At 45.4% G+C, this 17,272-nt stretch overlaps 1 protein-coding gene across 1 annotated transcript in view; it reads right to left on the bottom strand.

The window, feature by feature from the left end:
• tmc3 (transmembrane channel like 3) overlaps nucleotides 1-17,272 on the bottom strand; it is an 81,512-nt gene that overhangs the window by 35,270 nt on the left and 28,970 nt on the right. Inside the window, exons 3-12 of the mRNA XM_078530452.1 lie at nucleotides 14,290-14,365; nucleotides 13,774-13,855; nucleotides 12,595-12,701; nucleotides 10,575-10,673; nucleotides 10,320-10,462; nucleotides 8,554-8,701; nucleotides 8,047-8,090; nucleotides 7,793-7,940; nucleotides 7,601-7,710; nucleotides 5,379-5,457 (exon numbers count right to left, since the gene is read on the bottom strand). Coding sequence (XP_078386578.1) covers nucleotides 5,379-5,457; nucleotides 7,601-7,710; nucleotides 7,793-7,940; nucleotides 8,047-8,090; nucleotides 8,554-8,701; nucleotides 10,320-10,462; nucleotides 10,575-10,673; nucleotides 12,595-12,701; nucleotides 13,774-13,855; nucleotides 14,290-14,365 — 1,036 coding nt within the window. The remainder of the gene's footprint in view (nucleotides 1-5,378; nucleotides 5,458-7,600; nucleotides 7,711-7,792; nucleotides 7,941-8,046; nucleotides 8,091-8,553; nucleotides 8,702-10,319; nucleotides 10,463-10,574; nucleotides 10,674-12,594; nucleotides 12,702-13,773; nucleotides 13,856-14,289; nucleotides 14,366-17,272) is intronic.

Raw genomic sequence — 17,272 nt, 5'->3', positions numbered from 1 at the left:
GAAGCTGAGATGACTGACTTCCAACAACCACAACCATCTTCCTTTGTGCTAGGTATGATTCCAACCAGTGGAGAGTTTTCCCCCTGATTCCCATTGACTCCAGTTTTGCTAGGGCTCCTTGATGCCACACTCAGTTAAATACTGCCTTGATGTCAGGGGCAGTCACTCTCATCTCAATCATGGCAATCATAGACTGGAAACAGCTGAAGATGAATCAGTGTCAGAGCAGTGGGAGGTATTCAAAGAGGAGCTAAAGAGAGTCCAGTACAAATATATTCTCACAAAGAAGGAGGATGGGACTCCCAAATCAAGATTCCTCTGGATGTCAAAAAGTAGGATAAGGCAAAAGAAGCTTATGTCAGATACTGAGGGTTCAATACTGCAGAAAACAGTGGAATGATAGGCCGGAATGTTCTACCCACCTCCAAAGGCATAAAATCGGGTGCCATAGTTGGGAGTGGGGGGAGAATTTGCAAGCGGCAGGGTAGGTGACAAGCGGGGATATTATGCTGGAACTGTATAAAACACAAATTAGACCACAGCTAGTGTATAGTTCTGGTCATCATGTTACAGGAAGGATGTGATTACACTAAAGGCCATACAGAGGAGAGTTACAAGGATGTTGCCAGGAACAGAGAATTTTAGATACGAGGAAGAACGGATAGTCTGGGGTTGTTTTCTTTGGAGCTGAGAGGCTGAGGGGAGACATAACTGAGGCGTATAAAATTATGTGGAGCCTTGATGGACTGTATCAGAAAAGGAAAACAATGAGCTTCATTTATGTTACATCTTTCATAAACATAGGATGTCCCGCACTTTACAGCCAATGAACTCAAGTTGGTAGTGCTCTTGCCTTTACATCAGAAGGTCATTGGTTCAAGCCCTTTTAAGAGACTTGAAAAAACATCGAAGCTGACACACTAGTGCAGTGCTGAGGGTGTGCCACACTGTCTTGGGTGCCAAGTTTTGGATGAGAAGCTAAACCAGGTCCTGTTTGCTCCCTCAGATGCATGTGGAAGATCCTATGAAACTATCTTGAAGAAGGAGTTTGTTGTGATATTGTATACTTTGCCAATGAAGCCAATGACATAGATCTTTAGAAGCTGCATAGTGACGTCACTATGACATCACCGTTTGTAAGGTTGGAGGAGAAAAGGTACAGCCTCCATGTTAGATGTTCAGTACTGTCTGTGACTCTGTATCAGTGAGACTTCATGTATACTTTTGTGAATCAGGCACATAGTCAGGTAAACAGCCTATGTAACTGTTAGGATCCAGGCTAGATCAAGGCCTGTGCAGAGCTGTATATAGTTATTGCAAGTAATTAGATTCATCTAATTGTTTTCATCTAGAACCCTAATCAGTCTCAATGGGCCCGACCTGATTGGGCATAAAGTAATGCGTGATGGCGACGGACAAGCGTCCCAACGTCATTGCGCACACGTGCGATATTTCAGTCGGTGGGCGCATGTGAGAGTCGGCAACGTGTCCGACGACAATTAAGAGGCCTAGTAAGGCCATTAAAGTATTAATTAAGAGATTTTTCGCTGCCCGTCCAACCTTATGGTTGATGGGTGGGCGAATCGGCCAGGCGGCCTTTGCATTTTTGAGGAAGCCTCATCCACGGGTGGGATTTTAAAAAAAAATGTTTTGACATAATTTTTATTAAGTTTATGTTCATGTGAGTGAGTTCTATGTGGGAACATTTTTTTCAGATTTTCCAAATCTTTATTTCTGATTTTAAAATGCTCCAGCTCCCCGAGACAGCTCTCTGCCTTCAGGGAGCTTTCATTGCGCCCTCCCCCGCACCCGAGCTGACTCGTTCCCCTCCCGCCCCCCACCTCGGCAGCGCTGAGCCTGTCAGCGCGCGTTTCATGCTAGATGGCCGTTAATTGGCCATTTCCCGGCCACTCCTGGGCCCGCCTGACGACCCGAAAATCCTGCCCAATATCTTGCTCAGCATGGATAGCATAGAGACAGATCCCTTGAAGTCTACATCAAGACCCTCAACATATATAGTGGCAGCGGACCATAAGAGACCACGACAGAGTTCTCCCCAGTGCCCAGGCCAATATTTATCCCTCAACCAACGTCATTAAAAAACAGATACTATTTCAGCATATAAGTTGATCTTTGAAGCCTCAAAAAATTCCTCCAAGATCCGGGGTTGACTTATACACTGGGTATAAAGTGAACTGTGGGTGTAGGTGGTCGGCATTTTGAAATGTCATTGGCATCAGATGCATAGGGCAGAATTGTCCCAGATTTGCGCTAAGTGCTGTAGCGGGCGGGTAAAACGACCTTTAACCCATTGGCTGCAATGGCGGCTTTCCATACCGTATCGTCCCAAATCCGCTGCATTAATGATGCATTCCTGGGAAACATGCTGTTTCCATGGTGGGCGGGCTCTCATTCGCCCGTCCGCCATCACCTCGCCACTTCATCATGCCGGGCGCCATATTTAAAGTCTAGCCGCGCGCGCACATCTCAGTGCTTCCAGCCCCTGACTGCTGCGCGGAATACATGGCCCCACAAGGCAAGAGGACTGCAGCCCCCAGGTTTAATGACATGTCTGTCCAGCGCCTTTTGGACAGGCCAGAGGCTCCCCGTGATGTCCTCTACCCCAGCTCTGGCCATCAGATGGACAGCAACATCACTAATCTGGGTTGGGGGGCAGTGCCAGCAGTAGTCAGCGCCAATGCCCTTCAGAAGAGGACAGCCACCCAGTGAATGATCACTTCCATTCTGCCAGGGTAAGTTACTCTTCTCATCACTCTCAACCTCACACACTCATAAGCCCATCACACATCCACAGGGATCTCACTCACTGCCAGTTCAAGGGGCATCACCATTCACTCTCCCACACTCACCTTCATTGTCCTCAACCCGTCCATGGGACCATTCACCACCCACACATGCCAGGCATACTTATCATCTGGCCTGGCAGGCATCCTGCTTACACTCTCCCCATCTCTATTCGTACAGGACAAGCTGGCACACAACAAGAGGGAGAGGTCACAGACCGATGGAGGAATGTCTGAAATCAAGGTCCTCACGGACTTTAAGAATACAGCCATCCAGCTGGCCGGCGAGGATCTAGACCATTCCTGTGCTGACGGTGAGGTCGGTGCTGCTCTACCAAGTGAGGGTCCATCAGTGTAACATCCATCAGATAACCATGCTGTGAGTGATGTGTCCTGTTTCACAGGCCACTGCCATGCACTAATTATCTCCCCTTGCTTTCGCAGGCACATCTGGGAAAAAGCCGACAGAGTCCAGGACCCAGGGCCCCCAATCAAGCTCACAGGAATCCACAGACACCCTCCCTGAAGTCTCGTCACAGCGCTCACCCACACCCTCCACCAACACAGAGACACACACCTCGGTGGGGGGACGGGGTGGGACAGGTAGAGCTGGATAGAGGGCCAGTGATAGGTGGAGATAACCAAAAGATGTCACAGACAAAAGGACAAAGAGGTGTTGAAGGTGGTGATATTATCTAAGGAATGTGCTAATTAAGGATAGAAAGCAGGACAAGCAAGGTACAGATAGCCCTAGTGGGGGTGGGGTGGGGTGAAAGAATCGAAAAAGGCTAAAAGGTAGAGATAAAACAATGGATGGAAATACATTTAAAAATAATGGAAATAGTTGGGAAAAGAAAAATCTATATAAATTATTGGGAAAAAAAGGGTGGAATCAGAAAGGGGGTGGGGATGGAGGAGAGAGTTCATGAAAATTGTTGAACTCAATATTCAGTCCGGAAGGCTGTAAAGTGCCTAGTCGGAAGATGAGGTGCTGTTCCTCCAGTTTGCGTTGAGCTTCACTGGAACAATGCAGCAAGCCAAGGATGGACATGTGGGCAAAAGAGCAGGGTGGAGTGTTAAAATGGCAAGCGACAGGGAGGTTTGGTTCTTTCTTGCGGACAGACCGCAGGTGTTCTGTAAAGTGGTCACCCAGTCTGCGTTTGGTCTCTCCAATGTAGAGGAAACCGCATTGGGAGCAATGAATGCAGTAGACTAAATTGAGGGAAGTGCAAGTGAAATGCTGCTTCACTTGAAAGGAGTGTTTGGGCCCTTGGACGGTGAGGAGAGGGGAAGTGAAGGGGCAGGTGTTACACCTTCTGCGGTTGCATGGGAAGGTGCCGTGGGAGGGGGTTGAGGTGTAGGGGGTGATGGAGAAGTGGACCAGAGTGTCCCGGAGGGACCGATCCCTGCGGAATGCCGCCAATAGGGTTAAGGGAAGATGTGTTTGGTGGTGGCATCATGCTGGAGTTGGCAGAAATGGCAGAGGATGATCCTTTGAATGCGGAGGCTGGTGGGGTGATAAGTGAGGACAAGGGGGACCCTATCATGTTTCTGGGAGGGAGAGGAAGGTGTGAGGGTGGATGCGCGGGAGATGGGCCGGACATGGTTGAGGGTCCTGTCAACCACCGCCAATTTTGTATCCTTATTTCTACTGTCCCTTTTATTCCATGAACAATAACTTTGCTCCCAAGTCTGTTGTGCGGCACTTTATCAAATGCCTTTTGGAAGTCCATTTGAGCCACATCAACAACATTACCCTTATCAACCCTCCGTTACCTCTTCAGAAAACTCAATCAAATTAGTTAAATATGATTTGTCCTTAACAAATCTGTCCTACCTTTCCTTAATTAACCTGTATTTGCCCAAGTGACTATTAATTTTGTCCCGAATTATCATTTCTAAAAGCTTCCCCAACATCGAGGTTAAACTGACTAGCCTGTAGTTGCTTGTTTTTATACCCTTTTTTGAAGAAGTGTGCAACATTTGCAATTTTTCGGTCCTCTGACACCACCTTGAGTCTAAGACTGGAAAATTATGGTCAGTCCCTCTGCAATTTCCACTCTTACTTCCCTCAGTATCCTTGGATGCTGAAGAGTCTCTCTCCAGCTCTGAAGAAGAGTCATACGGACTCAAAGCGTTAACTCTGTTTTTCTCTCTCTACAGATGCTGCCAGACCTGCTGAGTTTTTTCCAGCATTTTCTGTTTTTATTCCGCTTAATAACTTACTATTTTTACTCCAGTGTTATCTCTCTCCCAGTATTCTGTGCATCTTGGTATTCCTCTCAGCTCTTGGTTCCCATACTCCTGCCAAAGATGGTTTAAACCCTCGCCAATAGGGCTAGCAAATTGCGCTGGAATGAATTAGGAAGGGGCTCTAGTTATGTGGGAGAAGTTTCTAAAATTTTGTTCCTGTGTAAAGCTGTGGTGAGGAAGGGGTGGGGAGGATTTACTCTAATTATCATTCACCTTGGCACCTCTTTGACACTGTGATTGTCAAAATGTTAACTCACTGCTCCCTTAGTTAGCCCCCTCCACTGGAAATACAAAGGCATTGTCTTAAGTTTAAATGCTTACCGTCATGCTCATACTGTTCACTTTGTCAAGCAGAGCGATGATTAAGCTGTAGAGATTGCCCAAGTATAGGACCAACACCCTGCATTACAGACAGAGATAACATTCAACAAAATGAAAGTAACAGTAACACCAGGGGCCATAACCTCCCACTAGCATCAGAAAGTGCCGGCCCACAGGAATTAGAAGAAATATATACCTATTTACCTGGTCTTGAAAATTACGTCGCCACTTCTGTTCACCGGAGCTGCTTGGGGTCTGCAACGACAGACTCCTCGCAGACCCCAGCGCAATGTAGCTCCAGTGTCCAGACACGCCCCCTTATTTACAGCATTTGCTACTATTGGGCAGGAAAGTGTAAAGGGCCAGGGAGAAGATCAGTGTCTAAGGTAAGTGCATAGGGTTTGTGGGGTGGGGGTGTCGGCTGGAGGGCCGGGGTAGTCCGGGGGGGGGGGGGGGGGGGGTGCGGTCAGTTGGAGGTCTGGGGGGGTTCGGAGGTCAGTGGGGTAGGGGGGTGTCGGAGGTCGGAGTGGGGGGGTGTCAGAGGTCGGGGCAGTGGTGGGGGGAGTCCCATGGGGTCGGACTGGGTCTTTACAACAGTTACCCAGAAGTTAGAAGAGGTTTTAATTCTTCTAACTTTTTCTGGGTAACTATTGGTATAACTCTGGTGAAACCATCCGAAGTTTGTGATTTAACTCGCATTTTCGGATGGTTCCCAGCGCAATGCAATTGTCCAGAGGAAGGGTGCACTTCTGGGCAATTGCCATGCAAACTCTCACCTGAGAACTTCCCAGAGGGGTTCCCCAGCGCATCATTGGGGTACCCCCCCCAAGTCCAATGCTGGGGAGCTCTTCCAGCACCAACAGTAAAAATAAATTGCAATTCCAGTGAAATCTGCAGCTGTTATGGAACGTTAAGAAGTTTTATCCTTTAGGGAAGAAAACAGTCAAATCTCAACATGCGATATTAGATAGTTTGGTGTCTTTTAAATCACTGCCCTATGTTTGATCCCGCTTTATTTTTAATAGTGGCCCAGATCTTCCGATCAGGATCCCCTATTTCCAACTCTGATCAGGGAAAAAAAAATACACATTTATCTTCCTCCGATTTTTCTGGCTTATCTTCCAATGTTGGATCCTGCAGAACTGACTCAGCCCAGCAAACCCCCCGAGGGAACAACGCAGAGAATCCACTCAGAAGCTGCTCCCTCTTTTACAGCACCAGCTGCCATATTCCGGGAGGGAATGAGTTTAAATGTCCCAAAGCTTCTTTGAGATACCACAGGGGAGAAAGTAAGTGGGTGAGGTGGGCAGGGTGGCAGGTGGGTGAAGTGAGTAGGTGGGTCGGGAGTGGTCAAGTTGGGGTCAGTCAGCCTGGGTCGGGGGGGGGGGCGGGGTAGATAGGTCGGGTCAGGGGGTAGTCATGGGTGGTGGGGTCAGGTCAGTTTGGGGGCAAAGTCTGGTCAGGGGGCTAGTCAGGTTGGGTCAAGGGAGAGTTGGGGCTCGAGGGGGGAAGTCGGAGAGTTCAGTGGCAGTTGAGGGGGTCAGTGGGGGAGTCAAGGCTGTCAGGGGAGTCATGGGGGTCAGGGGTGGAGTTGGGGGTGAAATGGGGGAGGTTGGGGGGGTTAGTTGTATAGTTACCCAGGTGTTAAATAGGCTTTTCCCTGTCTAATATTACCTGGGTAACTATTCAGGTAAGTCGGAACCGCACGGTGTCTGACTCTAACTCAGAGTTGGAGACCTTTTCGGAGGATCCCTGGGGGCAGGGGAATTGCCCATCGGAAGTTCAAACTTCCCGAGCGATTCCCATGGAATCTTTATGTGGGAACTTCCGAGGGGTCCTGTACCACATCTACTGGGGTATGTCAGGTCTCCAACCATCCAGAGATGGAAGGTCTGGGCCAACATTTACAACATTTCATAGAACTATTCAGCTCCATATCCCCCCGTTACCAGTGAGTTTTACAGAAGGTGCTATATCTTTCTGTCTCTAGGCTTTGGGGCTTGGCTCTGAGAGGATAGATTGTGCCTTAAACAATTAACAGGGTCTCACTCTCACTTGACAGCAGCACTAGGTGGATAAGAGTTTCACATTTATTTTATGTAGACGAGGCACCCAGTGCCTACCACACATTAATGATTAAATAATGCCAGCAAGCAACTCATTTAGCCTTTCTCAGGAATGCCAAACCTGGGTGACAGACGGGAAGGGAGACAAGCTCATACCTGGCAAGCTGGAAGCGCAGCGTGGTTCTGGGATGCAACATCTCCAGTTGAGCCACAAGTTCGAACACAGAGGGAGCAATCATGGTGATGAGTGAAACAACCACACTCACCTAAACAGAAAGCAGTCAGTGTGTGAGTACATTCACGTATCAGGTGTTTCAATGCCAAACACCTTCAAGGACAAGCATATACCTCATTCTTTTCCCACAGCGTCAACTCAACCTTGGTGCGCTCTAACTCTTGAGAGCGATCGACAACAAAGTAAATGATGTAAATACTGCCAGCCAGTGAGAGAAGTACCAGAATATTGGCAAGGATCCTTAAACTTATTACCATCGCCCTGGAAAAACGATAAGGTGAAACCTGTTATTTTCGATTGAGTAACAAACGGTATAATTTTTATGTTAAAGTTGTGCTTTTGCATTTTCCCTTTGGCCAACACCTACAAGCTTCTGTCTTTCTTCTTCACTTGTTCCTCCAGAATCGCCTCCTGCAAAAATAACGGACGTTTTGTGTTTACCAGTTAGCAACCAACACTCATGTGAAAACTAGAATGCATATGAAACGAGCACTGGATTAATATACATGACATGAGGGATTTTTGCGGAGTGAATAAGCAGGTGGCAGGATGGTTGGTCACCAGAGTTTAAGGTGATGGCAAAAGAAAACCAGAGGGGTGCGATGAGGGGAAATATTTTACATAATGGGTTGTTGTGCTCTGGAATGCTCTGCCTGAAAGTGCAGTGGAAGCAGGTTCAGAAGTAACTTTCGAAGGGGAATCCTGGATGAATACTTGAAAAGGAAAATTCTGCAGTGGCCCGCGGAAAGAGCATTGCAAAGCTCTTCCAAAGAGTCAGCACAGGCACGATGGGCCAAGTGGCCTCTTCCTGTGCTGTGTGATTGTACGGGCATATTTCTAGCAGCTGGGGGGTGGGTCGTCAGCGGCCTCTTACCCGGATACTGTTGATCACTGCGGCTGTTTTACTCTCTGCAGCCTCTGGATTTCCGATCAGATAATCCCAGGCACAGAAGACCTTCCAGCAGAAAGTGTAGTTCTCATCTGAAGTGCTTGCCATGCTCAGCCGGGAATTCTTCGCCATTCTAACCAACAAAACAATGAAGGGGTTACTCTGCATTTTAACAGACACAGACACATTCACAGACAAGGAATTCGGATGCGGCACATGCGCTTGGATACTAAACTCTGAGGTGCTGGTGGTATTGGGTCTTGGGCTTCGTTTCCAAAAAGCAGGTGAGCTGAGGAGAGCAACTCACAGCTCATTGGTGCCACGCAATGGGAGGTTAGGCCGTTCATCCACAGAGGAGTGAGGAAGAGGGGCGTTCAGGTATGGAGTTAATGGTGGCATGGTTTGAATCTGGGGGGGTCAGGATGTGGATTTCTGCTCCTCCTGGCTCCACAGTCAAGCAAGAATCTTTTAAAATCTCATCTTGTTGGTCGTGGTGTGCAGCCAGTTCCTCCTTTAAGGCCTGGTTTCGGAGAGCAGCAGATGCCAAGTGCCTCAGCTGGTCAAACCGCCCTTAGACTGGGAGGAGGAGGGTCTCAAACTGGTTTAGCACCCCCCTTGTTTGTACTTACAAAGAACCTGATGCCTGCTTCAGGCCCAGACACAGCACAATCATTTCCTGACCTAACACGATGGGCATCTCTAGCGCATGAAGACTCTGCAATTCCTTTTTGCCATATTGGAGGATTAGGAAGCCGCAAAAGTATCCAAAAAATGGGCTCTGGGTAGCCAAATTTCTGGGCCAGCGCCTCACAAATACAGTGCAAACACAACACTGCTCTGTTCGTTGAGAGCATTGGCAATTATGAAATGGGTTCTTCCCCTTGCTATAACCTGATCTTGTAACAATATTTGTTTCATTGTCGGCAAAATGGCTAAAAAGCTGAGAAGGACATTTATACGAATGGGGATAAACTGAACTCAGGTCTTGTAAACACCGATGATAACCATCTGTACGTCTTGTGAACAAACAGATACATGAATAAAACTGGTGGGACCAAATAGAAAAACAAGCAGAAGAAGCAACAGACACATGGGCCTCGATTTTAAGCCCCCCTCCCCACTAATCCAAACAAATTGACCCCAACCTATTTAAAATGTAACAAACATAAACCAGGCCATTGCTGAGGCTTCTCCAAATGACAAGTGGGGGCCTGATTAACATTGAAAAGGCACAACCTGGTGACAACGTTGGCACCGGAGTTCAGTAACGGTGGGGCATCCCGAGCAGTGAGATTCCCAGCAGCAGATCTGAGGCAGGAGGATCTCACCAGCCAAGCTAAGTGTTAAAGATCACTACCGCCTGGCTGTCACCGCTCCCCCGCTGACACCATCTCCACCTGCCTCCCGATGATAACCTCCTGCCTTAATCCATCCAGTACTGACGGCTGAGGGCCCGGTCACTCACTTAATGTCCCACCTGCTGACCACACGGCCCATTGGGCCAGTTGTCAGGCAGGAGGCTGAAGTGGATTTTTTTTAAAGCGAGGTCCTGCTGTTAAGCTCAGAAAGGCCTCAGTGCGTCCCCGGCCTTGCCAGGTTTTCTTCCCCCCCCCACCCCCGGTTTCACCCCACTTCCCTGTTAATGCGGCAACCAGAAAGTCAAAGAAACATCGCAAACCAGCAGAAAATACTCCAAATAACTAGAAATCCATGTTAGTATTGTAGGAGGATGCGCAGTTTAGAGTTTTTACTTTCTCAGGAGGATGACGAAGCTGTAGGCAAACACTGCCATCCCAACCATAAAGTAGGCCAGCGGCAGACGATAGCCTGACCTCCCAATCTTCCTCTCGTTGCCATAGTAACCGTAAAACATTACCGAATATTGGAGGTAGCCCTGCATGGCAGACAGAATGAAAGTCAGAACAAGGCACTGGCTTAATTAGACGTTTAAGCAATTCACTGGGGTGTAATATTGGTAAAGTAATAAAGGATGTTGACAGGCTTGCCCCGAGTGACCAGATGGTGTCCAGATCTTGTGCGGATGCGACGTATCCTGCAGGAATAGTTTTGCTGGGAACGCTTCCAAACGGAGCGCCTGCTAAAAGCTTGTAAAAAAAAAACACAAAACAGATGCAATCCCATTACTGGTTTTACTGAACTGATGTCAACCCATATTAGACTGATTGAAAAGGGAATTGAATATGTTAATTTCTGCAAGTTAATGATAGACAATGCAACATGGCAAAATATCACATCAAAGCGTTTTAAACTAAATTTAAAATTAAAGGATCTATCTTGTTTTGTTGCATTGGACGAAACATTCATGCTACTGTAATCTCGCTCCAACTGAATGATGTCTATTTATGTAATGGGCATTCCTTTCAGTTCAATTTACACCAACTTGACTTTATAGAGTACCTTTGAATGTAGGAAATGTCTCAAAGTGCTTCGCAGACAGGGAGGAAAGCCGGGAGCGAGCCTCTGTAGGAGAGATGACGGGAGAGGCTTGGGGCTTTTAAAGACGGATGTGGCAGCAGTGAGGAGTTAAGGAAAGAGTTGGACTGGGACAGCTGGAAGTGCGGCGACAGGACGGGGGAGAAGCAAGAAGGGGGAAATAGTCCAGAGGCTGGGGTCAAAGGGCTGGAAGGCATAGAAGGGGAGAGAAGGCTGGAGGAACTTGCCGAGGTGCAGTGAGTGAGGCCACAGAGAAGTTGCCAAACCTTCAGGATTGTCTAGGAGTCTCCAAGACTAAAAGATCAATCTCTTGGGCACTGCTGCAAACAAAGTCAGGAGAGAAATCAGTGGGGCAATAGAAGAAAGCTGTTTTATTTTCACTTTAAAATCAACCCCTTAATTATAAAAATGGTGGAGATGTGGGGAAGAAATCGATTTGATTGACAGCCAGGAATCATCCAATCAGGTAATGAACAGCCTGTTGCTTTCCAATTGGCCATGGGCAGGGCAGCACTCTGATGATGGACCTGACAGTCGACCAATGGCGGGACTTAAGGGGCAGGGTGGTGGAAGGTCATGTGATGAAATCTCCCAGGGTATGTCTAACCATGGCGACCTAGCTGGACACAGAAGGTATTGCAAAGAGGGGTAAGGCTTTTAAATTCAATTCAAATTAAATTTTACTTTTGACAGGCTAGAAAACTGACCAAGTCTTATGGAAAGGAAACCATGCAGGCTGTAGGCAGGTGGTGGATGATCTGCTATCACCAGAATTAGACTCTTCCCAAAAGTGAAAACTCATTCAATATGTACCATTGGAGACAGGGAGCTTGTGTAAAGTGGTGAGGAGAGAAATTACTGAGGGTGAGCAGGGCTGAGTGTGGGACAAGATATGAGCAGAGGATTTTGGACAAATCAACTTCAAACACAAGACGTTCGTTTAGCTACAAGAGCAGGTCAGAGGCGAGGAATCCTGCAGCAAGGAGCTCACCTCCTGACTCCCCAAAGCCTGTCCACCATCCACAAGGTACAAGTCAGGAGTGTGATGGAATACTCCCCACTTGCCTGGATGAGTGCAGCTCCCACAACACTCAAGAAACTCAACACCATCCAGGACAAAGCAGCCCACTTGATTGGCACCCCATCCACAAATATTCACTCCCTCCACCACCGACACACAGTGGCAGCAGTGTGTACCACCTACAAGATGCACTGCAGGAACACACCACGCCTCCTTAGACAGCACCTTCCAAACCCACGATCACTACCACCTAGAAGGACAAGGGCAGCAGACACATGGGAACACCACCACCTGGAAGGTCCCCTCCAAGCCACTTACTATCCTGACTTGGAAATATATTGCCGTTCCTTCACTGTTGCTGGGTCAAATTCCTAGAACTCACTCCCTAACAGCACTGTGGGTGTACCTACACCGCATGGACTGCAGTGATTCAAGAAGGCAGCTCCCCACCTTCTCAAGGGCAATTACGGATGGGCAATAAATGCTGGTCTAGCTAGTAACACCCACATTCCATGAACGAATGAAAAAAAACAGCATGCAGTACCACCTACCTCTGGTAATATAACAAACGCTCCCGTCATTATAGTCAGCACTATGTTGATGCCAAACATCCATCTCAAAAAGATAAAATACGAAGCAACTCCAGAGCCAAAGTGACCTAACAATGATAAAATATTTCACTAGTACACACAACAGTAGCACACTCCCAGTGGCGCAATGTCTTATTAAGAAGATAAGAAATGTTGCTGAGAAAAGCGACATGCTGTCAAAGAATTTCATCTTGTACTCATCAGGACAGATGCAAGAACACCAAATTTCAAAGACAGCAACAATAAAAATAAGATAAGAGATCGGAGGAGTTAGTCATTTGGCCCTTTGAACCAACTTTGCCATTCAATAAGGTCATGGTTGACCTTCTACCTCAATTTCTATATTAATATAAATATCTACAATAAGTTCTGGATTGTTTCAAAGTTCGATAGATGTTAACTTGCACTACTGTCCTCCTCAGGACAAGTGATGTGTGGGGAATGGACGCTTCCCATTTCAGGTAGCCATTGGCAGCATCAAGCTTCCCAGATCAGGCACACAGATAGCTATAGAGCAAATCTTCCTCCATTCTGTCCCAACAATGTGCCTCAACCCCAACAAAACCATTTTCCTATTACGCAAATACATCATTGCATTCCAATCCCCATATCAGCCACCTCTCTTAGTGAGACAGAATAAATTATACGCACGAGAGATTAAGCGTCCAAACTCATTTCATTTAAGATTATTCAGCTGGCAAAGACTTTCATTTGTTCAACCTAGACTGGAAACAGGGTCCTGGTGCTGGGAGTGTAACCCACTGCACCACCCAGTTCCCCACTATAGATGTTTGAACCCACACACTCTGTGCTCCCTCTGTGAGTTAGTGGTCACACAAATTAGTGTGACATGGTCAGGTACAGGATAATATTGTGTGAGAATTTATCCTTTTAATTCAGCAGTGCACGAAACATAAATTGTGATTCATACATTATGCTGCTCTTTCTCCATGTGAATATAGGGGTTGAATGATGCCATATCAGGCTTTTCATTACAGCAAGACTTTAGTTTCATTTTTCAGTCTGTGCCACAATAAGAGAGGGCTACAGCGCAGTGCCTGACCATTGACACAGGAGGGAATGAATCAAACAACGATCTAATAAAATACACATTTTTAAGCTTTTTCTAGAATTACTTACTTTCTATTTTCTTTATTCTCATTTCCCAGGGGATAAAAAGCACGGTTACATTGTACACCAGTCTCCCAAATTTTTTCCACATCTAAAATTTGAGAGAGGATTGGGAGTAAATTACAATGCAGCAACAAACCTATCAACCAAACCATCTGACAACTGAGTTCAAAGCAGAGAGGACTGAAACAAATAGTGCAATCAGAACATCAATCAAATCACCCAAGCTAAATATTTATTATAACAGAATTCAAACAAAGGATTCCATACTTCATCTTTGAATTAAATAACTCTTTAACTGAGGTAAGTGACAAAAAGATAATTTACATTTCTAACAAAGGATGTCTTCATTACACAATTCTGAACATCTTAATTAAACCTGTGACCTGTGTTATAAATATTCAAAGGATGGGAGAAGCTTAATTACTGCAAGAGGAGGAAATTCCTATGGGCATGTTTTAAAGGTCTTTCACAGGACATTCATTTCCATTAAGCTTTTGTTTCTCAGTGCTGAAACTAACTTACTTCTGCCCCTGCAGCCTGATAGCCTCTTGTCCTTGTTAATCTGCCTTCATACTTCAACACAATCTCTTTGGCTTGTCTGTAACAAAACCAACTGACAGTCAGCACCATTTCACACTGTGTAATAGCAAAGGCTCATTCACAATGTGTAATATTACAGCATCATTTCATACTGTATAATATTCCAGCATCATTTCACATAGTGTAATATTACAGCATGATTTCACAGTGTAATTTTCCAGCATCATTTCATACTATGCAATATTACAGCATCATTTCACATTGTGTAATATTATAGTATCGTTTCACATAATGTAATATTCCAGCATCATTTCACATCGTGTAATATTACAGCACCATTTCACATAGTGTAACATTCCAGCATCATTTCACACTGTGCAATATTACAGCACCATTGCACTGTGTAATAGCAAAGACTCATTTCACATAGTGTAATATTCCAGCATCATTTCACACTGTGTAAAATTACACTATCATAGGACAGTGCTGCAAACATTTTGTTCCAGCATACACCTGTTTAATTGATTGAGAGTAATAGAACTGGTTTACGGGTCTGAGGTATGAGAAAACGTGAACCTGGACAAAGGCATGTGATTGGTGACCTTCCAGATAATAAATGGCATCAACAGCATAAATTGAGAAAATTATTTCTAATTAATTCTGAGAGTTGGAAATAGGATTTATGGATTCAAAGTACTAAAAGATACATTTGAGACTTATATCAGGAAGGTTCTTTCTCTCACAAGTGGTGATCGTTCCCATATAGACTGGATGCAGAAACACTGATGCTTTTTCAGATCTAGTTGACAACTACAATGGGAGGAGGTCTAGAGCTTCCTTGATGAATGAAATAAGATGGACCAAATGGTTTTCCTCACCCATACCTACCTTGTGACATTATGAATTCCATTTTTGCATAATGTGGAGGGTAACTACTTTCCCATTGATAAATGGCTGCATAAGGCTTCGGGTACAGTGGAGGTTTACCAAAATGATACCTGGACTCCAAGGGCGGAATTTTATGCTGGTGGGATTTTTTTTGTTCCTGCCAAAGTCAGTAGAATTTTGAACGGCTCACCGCATTTCATGGGCCCACCCCCACCGTGACAGGGCTGCAAAATTCCACCCCAAATTTTAAATTACAAAGAGAGGTTACACAGATTGGGGATCTAGTCCCTGGATTTTCGAAAGTTGAAAGGTGATTTGATCAAAGTTTTCAACACATTCAGGGAGATAGATAGGGCAGATAGGGACAAACTATTTCTGCAGAATGGTGAATCTCGGACTAGGTGTTAATTGCACATCAATTGTGTTTAATTGTAATTTGGTAGTGGGCATTAACTGGACATCCACCTGAGCCCCTATAAATAGAGACTAAAACTGGTTGTTGCGGTTAGGAGATGTATGCTGTTTTTTGTGACTCTGTGAATAGATATAAAAGTGTGCAAAGATGGGCTCCAGTTCTATCCTTCACCAACTCCCTTTCCAGAATAGAACATGGTAACAACCTAAAGATGAAGGTTGGAAACTAAGGAAACAAAAAGGAGACAGAAAACCAAAATTTTGGTAGCCATTGTGCATTTTCTCCTGTAGGATAAATTTTTGGGATCATTTGAAATTTGGCATTCTTGTGGTTGTCCTGATGAGTACATCTTGTGTTTGTCCTGAAAAGCTTCAGCAACAAGTCTCTCTTTTCAACAAGATTCAAGTTCTGTACTGCCAAGTGACTTTATTCATCTATCTCTTGTGGGACAAGGGGAGTGGGTGGGAAAATGGAGTTGATGCCTAAGATCAGCCACGATTGGATTGGATGGTAGAGCAGGCTCGATAGGTCATGTGGTCTATTCCTGCTCCTATTTCTTGTGTCCTTGTGTCTTATTGTGAATGTTTTGTACATTTAGATAAAGAGCTTTAATTTTATTTTTTTACTGTAAGTATTTGAATGAGTCTTACTTGCTCATGCATCACTAATTCTCTGTCCCTACCTGCTCCATTCTGTCTGTCTTTACCAAATCACTATAACGTTCTACTGTCTTGACTTTTCTCTTTAGATTTCCAAATTTCTCTTCACCGGAACCCTCTCTCTGGATCTGGTAAGGTAAATGGCTGTAAAAGATTACCAAACATGGCATTCAAACTGTTAAGGTTCATTTTCAGGATTAATTAATTCCAATTAATCTGTCTTGGACTCTAAGCAGCCCATAGAAGTAAACTGGACACATTGTACTTCAAGTGTTCATGTGTTTTGTGATGAAGGTCCTGATGTACAGAATGGAGTGGATAAACGGTTGGATAGTGATAATGTGAGTGATCATGGCACACAGGACAGAGGTAACATATTTAATAACCCAGGGTGGGCACTCGTTTCCATATCCAGTACTTCGCATTTTTAATGTCTCTTCCTTAGATAGTTACGAGTTCCAATGTGTGTCTGGATTATAAGAAATGTCTCTCTCTTCACATTCCCCTGTGGGTGATTTGTTTGTTTCTCACCTTCACCTTGGAACGTTAAAGCAATTTTCTCAGCTTCAGTTTGAACTGAGGTATCTAGTGCATGTGACAATTGTGGAATGTAAAGGAAGTAGCAAGTTTAAATATTGGTTGAATATTCAGGTTGATGGCAAGAAGTGAGGTCCATGGACTGGCAGAATGGAATGAAAGAGTGGAGAGTAAGAAAACACTTGCAAGTACTGATAGTGGATCAGAAAACAATCACAAACTGAAGAAAGACACTCCGATATTGCAAGAGAACAATCTCATAGCAGCAGTCCCAACAGGCATGAAGGTGAAAGCAAAGGCTGTGGCTTGAATAGATTATACAAGGAAATAAAGGGCACAGAACATTCTCAAAACAGAACTGGAAGCTGAAGTCCTCATACTTATGGTTTTTTGGGGGCTGCCAATAAATTCCAGGATAAACTCATTGTCATCATCTGTGCCTTAATTCGAGGATCATGTCTACTCA

This window comes from Cetorhinus maximus, chromosome 26, assembly GCF_964194155.1.
Source record: "Cetorhinus maximus chromosome 26, sCetMax3.hap1.1, whole genome shotgun sequence".
Taxonomy (NCBI): domain Eukaryota; kingdom Metazoa; phylum Chordata; class Chondrichthyes; order Lamniformes; family Cetorhinidae; genus Cetorhinus; species Cetorhinus maximus.
The sequence above is the reverse complement of the archived record's forward strand: the minus strand, read 5'-3'. Positions and strand labels throughout refer to the sequence as shown.